General features: G+C 38.6%; 1 protein-coding gene across 1 annotated transcript in view; it reads left to right on the top strand.

Moving 5' to 3' along the window:
- LOC128237642 (uncharacterized) overlaps positions 1–5,903 on the top strand; it is a 30,539-nt gene extending 24,636 nt beyond the window's left edge. The window contains exon 3 of the mRNA XM_052953233.1: positions 3,337–5,903. Within this exon, the coding sequence (XP_052809193.1) occupies positions 3,337–5,577 (2,241 nt within the window). The 3' untranslated portion in view covers positions 5,578–5,903. The remainder of the gene's footprint in view (positions 1–3,336) is intronic.
- Positions 5,904–10,278: the final 4,375 nt, after the last annotated feature.

The following is a 10,278-nucleotide window of genomic DNA, read 5'->3' on the forward strand; positions in this document are numbered from 1 at the left end:
AACCATTTCCACATAAAACACAACATGAAACAACCACAGCATGAAAGCATAGTAAAATGCATTGCCATGCCAAGACCTACCAGGTCAAGTCATCCGCAAACCAGTTGACTAGTTGAGTCTAAGAACTCTTTCATACTCCACATTCTGTGCTTACTGTAAGGGTCAGCAAGATGACTGGCCATATTACATACCGGGAACTCCGATTGGCATACAACTCTACACGAGGTGCAATCCAATCAACTGATTACAGTCCCAATGTTAAGAGTTAACCGAGGCCCCATGAAGTCTTGCAACAGATATTTTAGAGGTTACTCGAAAAATTGCTGACTTTGAAGAAACTTCAAACATACAATGTACATCACTTTTAATAATGATTGTTTGGTATAGATTTGAGGGAATTCATTTTTAGAGCAAGAAAGGTTCTTGCACAATTACTCATAATATTTCAGTGTTATTCAATTGTTTCATACATAAACGAAATAGTACCATAAAGCCACAGGCGGCTGGCTCATTGTGTTTAAAGTGTTGATAATTTTTTGTATATCATAGGCATGAAGTATCTTCAGATGTGTCGTTTATCTCATTATATGTGTTGTTTATCTCATTATATGTACCTAAAATGATATCTACCAACATTTTAGACACAAACAATGAGCAAGCCGCCTGTGGTCAGAAATGTATATTTTTTCCACTGTGGACTAGTGGCTGTAAATGTTTTCGTCCTTGTGTCTGTGTCCTCCTTTAAAGACCATTCATCGAAAAACGACATCTCCGATTCTTCCATATCTTGCAATAAGCCACCGTGACCCTATCGACACAAAGACGTGACATTTGCATTTGATAAATGCCTTTGTTTATTGTAAAAAAAGTGCACATTTCAGTCATGCTTCACTCTCAACGATAAACCGATTTGACAACTTTTTTTTATTTTTGTCTCGGAATCAGCTAATTTTGGCATCAGCGCTTTCAATTTAGTTACATAAGATAATTTAAATACAGAACATATTTCAATTGTTTGGAAAACTGCCGAAATTTTCGTTTTTCTTAAAGCGTTTAACGCTTTTAGCCATAAAACTAAAATTTCGAACTTAACTATTGAAAACTTCGAACTGATCTTGTATTAAATAGCAATCATATATCACCGGATTTCAGACATTTACGCACAATTTGGCTTATTCCAAGACACATCGGACAGTACGGTGAGAGTGCAGCTTCAAATTAATTTAGCAGTATCATTTTTTGTGTTATAGACATTAATTTCAGGTAAGCCTTTTGTTGCCATCATCCACTTAAAGGCGTTTTGAGAAGAAAAAACAAACATTTCCTGATTATTTTTCACCGATGTTGTTAAGTAAAGTTTCTTTTTTGTGTGTTTGACATGTTTGTTCACTGTTTTATTTGATGTTAATTAATATGTGTTTCATTGTTTTGTTATATCACATGCATATTATATGCCTTGATGAATAAAAACTTGAACTTGAACTTGACAAGACACATTTTGTAAATGGCAGCTAAATGGTACATGTATTCCTCAGTGGTGTCCTAATTGATAACCTTCGTTCAGCTGACTTGTCCCAGTTCATAACCTTATCATGAACTACAGGTAGAAAGTTGATATTTGTTTTTGTTTTGTTTTATTCAATGCATGGAATGTAACATTAAGAAGGTAAAAAAGCTATGTATTTCTATCACGAATATGGGTTGATTTTAGTTAACCAATATTGTCGTTAGTCTATTGTAAATACAATAATTAATATATGTATTTACACGAATCAAACTTAATAGTTTGAGTTTTTGCCTATCACTATCAGTCCGGTTCAAAAACAAGGAGCATCCAAACTAAAGACAAATCTATACATGTATGAGTATTGTTTGTAGACTTTTACAAGGGTATGTTATTGTATAGACGTGGTGTAGACATCCTCCCACCATTTGAGAACCGATTACTAATGATTTTGAGTGTGTGGGTACCGAATAATGCCAAATTTTGAGTTTCTATTGACCACGTTATACTTTTTATAAAAAAAACTGAAAACCGCGTACCAAAACCATTGCAGTCGCAAGTACGCATAGGCGTCTGGTTCCATTCAACAGGTGGAGGTTACGGTGACATGACCCCTCCTCAATCTGCCCCCCCCCCCCCCCCCGATTTGTTAGGATCAAAACTGACGATAACTCCTAGAAACATATAAGCATACCATAGAACGGCTTTCGACCAAGGAAAACAGCAGCATGTTTTCCCGAAATTATAATTTTATTCCACCTGATTTGACCATAATCTTGGGGGCTTGGGGGGGGGGGGGGTCGTTGTCATATGTGGATATGTGGGTCATATATACGTAACTGGCGCCTGTACTCGGTGTACTGTTATGTGAATTTTGGATGCCTTGTGACCCCATCTTATTTTGGTGTCATTTGAATGGGTTTCAAGCTTCTTTTTTGTAGCATAATATCTAAATTGTATACCGATGAAAAAATTACACACCGCTGTTTGACCTTTAACTTTTGAAAAATCCGTCATTCCACTTTCGATTTCAGTTGAAATAATGAACAAAATGTTAAACTGCGATTACTTTCGGAAATGTATTTTTAGCCATTTGATTTAAATGTTATTGATCAGTAAGAAATACCGTTTCAAACTATGCACAAAAAATATGTCAATCCTTAAATCAGGTTATACAATATATGCCTAAAAGAGCATACATTTACCACTCAGTGCTGCGTTGATCAGTGCACGTATGTACAACATGCGGCGTCACAGACCCTCCCCATTTCTGCTCGTCCCAATTAAAGCTGTACAAAGACTGATTACAATATGTTTATATTTTTTTTTACAAATAGTACTTTTTGTATTTATCAGTCAAGTGGCCGATTGTCCAGAACGTTGTTAAAGTTAATTAGGTTGTTAACGGCGTCGATGTTAACTTTAAAAAGTTAACTATTTTATGATGTGCAAGTATATGTGCATAAAACAAGTACAGCTAAACCAGTTGTCTCAAATCTTGTTAGAAATGCTGCAGATCCGTGTATCCATAGAACGTACAGTGCAGTAGTGGTTTTAAAGTTAACAACGAAGACGTTAACAGCGTTGTTACTTTTAACAAAGTTCTAAACAATCAGCCTATTGTATGTTATGAGACTTGCAAAAATAGAAAGGAGTGCGGACATTAAGGTGGTTGGCAACGAAGCTACTGCGTTTTTGTACGAAAACGAGGGCTTGAACGGGTATTCCAAGTCTCGAATATGCTGCACTGTTTCACTGAGATTTCCTCTTTATATTTACAGGACAAAGGCCCAGTGTTTTTCACAAACTGATGTATAAAGTAAAACAGATAGGGTGAAGCAAGTCAATTCCCATACGCAATGAGTCTGTCGTCCGACGAACAATCGAATGAGTCTGCGAACTCCAACACATTGTATCCGGCAACGCCTTTGTTCGGCAATCATGTATCAACAGCCAACGTTTCTATGCCAAAAAGCAGTGTTTTGGTGTCAGATGATTCAACGTCGGTCAGTGGAAATTCGGCGTTGAACGTAACAAGGAGAAACAACAATCCTTTGGCAACTAACGGAAATATGTCAATCAGCGGTGGTTCTTCGTCTAACTCAGCAATGCCAGTAGACGTTCGGTCTCCGCCGTCCGTGATATCCATATCGAGTGAATCTGAAGATGGGTCTACCTGTCCTGTACCGGATGAGCGAGGGTCGCGTCGCTATGACACCGTTAACGCTACCAACAAAAGCGGCGAAGTCACTGAAGGTGGGGCCGCTAACAAAGCCTGCAACAAGACGAATGTCGGATCCAAGGAGGACATAAACCAACTATCGAAACCGGATGGTGGAAATAGACATTATATTGTAATTAATGCGGATAGCCAGATAGCATCCTCAATATCAAGGGACAGTACATGTTACCTTCTTCCGCAGTCGGCGATGTCAAGTGAGAGCCTTCCTGTCGGTGGTCACGTCATTCCGTTGTACTTAGTGATAAATAATCACAGCACAGCCGCCGTGGCCTCTGGTGCTGTTCCCCATATGCAGCAGGATGTACAACACTCGCAGGGACGGTTAACAAATCTTCCAAATATGGCAACTGGTCCTGCTCAAACGTTTCCACAGGGGTCCATTGAACCATCGAAGAGAAATGATACCGTCACTGCCTCTACCACAGACAGTTCAATGGAAAAGCTTGTTAGTGACACATCGAACAAAAGCCAAACAAAGCCTAAACAAAAACAAAGTGCCAGGAAGTTTGACGTCCTAAAGTTCCCGCCTTGCGAGGTGTGCGGCGGGGAGACGTCCGGTATCCATTTTGGATGCTACACGTGCGAGGCATGCAAGATTTTCTTCCGGAGATGTCTGAAAAGGTTGGCGGGAGACAATAGTGCTCAGAACTGTGGAGGCCAAGGTCAAAGCCCGAAACAGCTAGTTTGTGGGCAAAATGGAAATTGTGAGGTCAGTTTCAGGAATAACAAGATGAACTGCTCTGCTTGTCGGTACAACAAATGTGCTGCGTTGGGTATGTCGGTGGACAGATGTAAAAAAGGAAGGCTAACGTACACACAGAGGACTGAAACTATCAAAAAGGTGAGAATACTTGAAGGCAAGGATGTTGAACCAATGCCCGGAATTTCCGGTGAATGCAGCGTCCGCGCGGGAGATACGGCGACAGAAGCAGCGCCTACGAAAGACGTTTACGGCGCCTTAATAACTAAAGGCATCCGAACTGTGAAAGGACGAGCTGAGCATAGAGAGGTATCCAGGGATATAATCGACGACCTGGTGTCCTCTATGCGGAACATCCGGCCATGGGGAGACGAATTGGAGGACGATACGACGAGAGAGGAGCGTATCAAGGAACACTATGACCGCTACATGATAAAGGTTGGCGTGTTCGGCTCAATGGGGGGTGTTTCGCAGGAGGAATATATGAACCTGCTCCAGAACTACGGCATTGATCTAGACGGGGGCTGGACCGAGTTCGCTAAATACGCGGGGGAATGGGAACACATTGTAGCGCGCTATTGTAAATTTGCGAAGCAAATTCCAAATTTTACGAGATTATGTGTTGACGACCAGATTAAACTCTTGAGGCACACCCATTGTGATTTCTTCGTCATTCTTATGCACAGGGGCTACAGAGAGGAGTACAATATATTTCTAGAGCTAAACGGCATTATCTACCATGTAGAAGAGGCGTCAGATAGGTTATTTTCCCGGGAAGTTATTCAAGGCATGGTTGTGATGATGTCAAAACTCCAAAAACTGAATGTTACGAACGAAGAGATGGCTGTCCTGGTTGCCCTCTCGACCATGTCAACTGACCAATGTCAGCTAGAAAATCCCCAACTAGTCGAGGAGACCCAGCTTCAATTAGCGGATCTGTTGCTGAGCGGGATGCGCGCACAGCATGGAACAATTGAGGGGTCGAAACGTTTCACGAAGTTCGTAGATTTTCTGACAAAAATGCGGGAATTTTCGGAGGTTTATTACAAGGAGTACAAGACATTCTGCGAACACGACATTGTGAAACAAAACCTGCCAGATATGACTGTGCTTTGTCCTGATGATGGATGAACATAATTATGGCTTAAGATATATGTACATTTTCCTCTAAATTTGTGCTTCCACTTATTTTTCAAATGTCATATTAATGTACCGGTGTAATATATTCATTGTTCATGTAGTAATAGTTTCATTACTCATTCGCTTTTTAAGTCTATACACATTCCATAATGATAGAGACTTCTATTTACTTTTAAAAGCTTCTATTAACACTATTAAATTTGTCAAAATATATATTCCGTCGTTTGAATGGTTAAAGGGAAGCAACTCTATCTAGGTACGGTCATTCTATGGCAATTAGTCTGCAAAATAATTCAAACATAAACATGTTAAAATATGGTATTTGTTTATCATCGGCTGTACCCCGTCCGCTGCGGATCCGGTGTATTATCAAAGTTCAACCATGTTGGAAATCGACCATCGCTTGAAAGGTTGTTCCTCGTTATAAGTTCATCAAGGTTGGTATTCAATATCAATCTTTAGTCAATCATGTGGTCATATTTTATTGATTTTATTCATTGCATAGTGTTGGTTTTATACCACTCAATCCGATTAGCTACATCAATCTTAGATCCAATTAGAAACAAAATTGAATACCACCCAAACTGTTTTTTCAACGTTGAAAACTGGCCCCAATGGTCGTCTGCAAGTTACTTATCAAGCAGGCAATCATTGTGATACGCGTAAATAAATGTTAAGAAAAGTGTTATTGTTCAGAAGGTTTTAGAAATTCCCTAACGTATTTGTTTCCTACTGAATTACAATGCATAAGCACCATAACTGATCGTTGGCACCACAACCTCATCATTGGCACCACAACCTCATCATTGGCACCACAACCTCATCATTGGCACTACAACCTCATCATTGGTACCACAACCCATTCATTGGCACTACAACCTCATCATTGGTACCACAACCTCATTATTGGCACCACAACCTCATCATTGGCACCACAACCTCATCATTGGCACTACAACCTCATCATTGGTACCACAACCCATTCATTGGCACTACAACCTCATCATTGGTACCACAACCTCATTATTGGCACCACAACCCAATCATTGGCACCACGACCTCACCATTGGCATCACAACCTCATCATTGGCACCACAACCTCATCATTAGCACCACAACCTCATCATTGGCACCACAACCCAATCATAGGCACCACAACCCAATCATTGGCACCACAACCTCATCATTGGTACCACAACCTCATTATTGGCACCACAACCCAATCATTGGCACCACAACCTCATCATTGGCCCCACAACTCAATCATTGGCACCACAACCCAATCATTGGCACCACAACCTCATCATTGGCACCACAATCTCACCATTGGCACCACAACCTAATCATTGGCACCACAACCCAATCATTGGCACCACAACCTCATCATTGGCCCCACAACTCAATCATTGGCACCACAATCTCATCATTGGCACCACAACCTAATCATTGGCACCACCACCTCATCATTGCCACCACAACCCAATCATTGGCACCACAACCCAATCATTGGCACCACAACCTTATCATTGGCACCAGAACGTTCTCAAACTCGAGCCTAGTGCGCCAAATAGAGCAAATACGCAGAGTACAACTTGAAACAAGGCAACCTTTCGCCAAAAAAGCCAAAATAGTGTTAGGGAATTGCTTTAACCTACAGAACGATATCACTTTTCATGAAAATCAAGACACTTACGTCGTCAACATTAAGCTCTGTGAAGTTCTAGACAATCAGAATAAGATATTTGTTCAAAACGTTTATATTCAACTGAACATATACTAGTATAATATATAGTCCATTATGTGAAACGACGTTCCCGATGTTTTTTACTCGTCGTGTTACCATCATCAACGTTTACATCGTTTTTAGCTCGATTATTCGAAGAATAAGGAGAGCTATTCTTCTCATTCCATGGTCGGCGGTGGCGTCGGCGTCACACATTGGTTAAGGTTTTACATGTAAGCACGTTTAAGTCATTATCTCAGCAAATGCATCATGTATTGCATTGAAACTTTAGAAATGTATTCCCTACTATTCAACCTACTCAATTAATGAAGTAAGATGATACTATTTTAAATATAATGAAAATTATGGATCTTTATTATTCTGCGTAATGTTCTACATGTAAGAACACATAGGTTAATATTTCAGCAACTCCTGCATTGAGACGTTATACAACGATATATACAACCATCCAACATTTAGTGCTAATTATGGTCCTTCATTTTTCGACTTAGAAATTCTGGGCATGTAACCAAAAATACAGTATGTCAATATACCAGCAAATACAGCATGTATTGAATTGAAACTTAAAACATATGTTCCCAGCTATCCAACCTACTTAATTAATCAAGTTAGGCAACTCGATCATGCATATAATGCAAATAATAGCCCTTTATTATTCGACTTCTGAGTAAGGTTTCGCACATATCAGGTTTATATCTCAACTACTTGATGTTTTGCACTGAGACTTTATTCAACGTTACTCAACCATCCAACCTACTTGAATAACCAAGCTAGATAACTCTATTTTGCATATAATGCTAATAAAGGCTCCTTTTATATGACTTAGATATTCTGGTTAAGGTTTTGTATGTAACCACATTTACGTCAATTTCTCAGCATATACATCTTGAATTACACGTGTGTTACCAACTTTCCAAACTATTTAATTAATTAGATAACTTGATAACTTGATCGTGCATCAAATGCAAAGTATTGCCCTTTATTATTCGACATAGAAATTCTGATTAATGTTTTGGATGTAAGCACACATAGGCTAATATCTCAGCAACTACTAAATGTATTTTCAACGCACAACAAAATGATGTGGTTCCAATGAGTTTCCATTATGTATTGCAATGCCGAGTACAAATCTAAGGTGATTAACATTTGTTTTAACTGTCAGTGTGATATAATTATAACGTTAAGTGTAAATGATGCAACACGCTGAGAAAATACAAGATACAAGAATCTTTATTTAAAGTCGGGAATGTGTTAACAAGAAACATTAGCCCAATGAGCCCAAGTTATTTTCCGACATCCGAGAATACCATGTTTTGATTAGTAAAGGGTCAATGATGCTGATTTTCTGAAATTACATACTGATTAACTTTTCTGTCAGTTTTTTTTCGACCCTAGGCCGACAAATTCACACTAACTTCCAGTGAAATGAACAGAGATGAACTAAATATAATTACAATTTTCATTGGTTATTGTTAAATGAAACTACTGATCCCATTGGTCATTGTAAAGATTGTGGAATAAAATAAAGGAGTATTAAATAAGTATCAAATACGATCATTTTAGCTGTGTGTGTGTTCAAAAATTGAAGATATTTATTTTTCGCGAACGACTTTCCCAGAGGAGTAAGACATGTGATATTTAAAGGCTAAACACAATACAAAAATACTAAAAATATGATACAATTTCGGAATTGACCTGCCACTGGCTGACCTATACTCAAAGGTCAAGGTCACCCTGTGCCGAATCAAATATAGTTTAATTAAAGCGTCTCCACGTGAAACGAGTTCGAAATCCGAAAAAGTGTGCAAGTTGTTAAATATTTAGCATTTTTGCCAAATACTTTATTGCATATAGCTCTTATATTCCAAAAGTAATCAACGGCTAAATAACCATTACCAGTCAACGATTTAACCAAGAACACTGTCTTGAAGCGCTGTTTTGTTATGCCGTAGCGAAATATAAAAAGGCGCTTTATCCCATTACTCTTTTTTTTTTATCCCATTACTCTTTTTTCATCCAAATTTCTCGGATTCAATCCCCCGCATCACGACTTCCTTATAATGATCTCAATCCGAGATCACATTGGTGTTAAACGTTTAAATGGAACCGGTGGTGCCTTTGATAACATGGATGCATTAAGTAAAATACTTCTTCTAAAATACGTGATTAATGAAAGCACTGATAGTGTTGAAGGGCTGTAGGCGAGACAAGTGTGAATATACTTTCTTTACAATTCTGTACACAGGCAATAACATTCGAATCAGTGGTTCAGTACTGTAACCAATCCAATAAGTGCCTGTTATTACCTTAGAATTGGTAAGGGAAATTGGTGAATTTTTAATACAATTAGCTTGTTTCTGAGTAACCGAGAAACCTATATGTACTTCACGGTATGTATATTTGAACATTGCTTTCATTCAATGAAATTATAGGATGAGGACGTTTTGACTATTTGAAGTAAGTAAAATAAGACAGGGTCTAAACACATTACACATTACATTTAATAAAAACTTTGCCCTTCGGTATCTAAACCAAGATTTTCAGGTTCTTTGGCTTGCTTTCAAATTAACATTTGCGTTGCAACCTTATAAAAGTATATGAATAAAGAGGTGTTTAAGTCGGCCGCACTATTTTAAACCGTATAATACCATATGTCTCTTTTTGTTACCCCCATGTGTTCATTCTTTTAACATGTCATGTCAAAAAGTAGAACTGACGATACCTGATTTCGATTAGCGGTACTATAGTTTGTAAGCCTGCTAGGCAAGAATAATAATGAGGATGCTGCTGCTGCTGCTGCTGCTGATGATGATGATGATATCGACGACGAAGACGATGATGATGATGATGATGATCATAATGATGATGATGATGATGATGATGATGATGATGATGATGATGATGATGATGATGATGATGATGATGATGATATAAAATTGCGATGACGG

The sequence above is a fragment of the Mya arenaria genome, chromosome 6, assembly GCF_026914265.1.
Source record: "Mya arenaria isolate MELC-2E11 chromosome 6, ASM2691426v1".
Lineage (NCBI taxonomy): Eukaryota > Metazoa > Mollusca > Bivalvia > Myida > Myidae > Mya > Mya arenaria.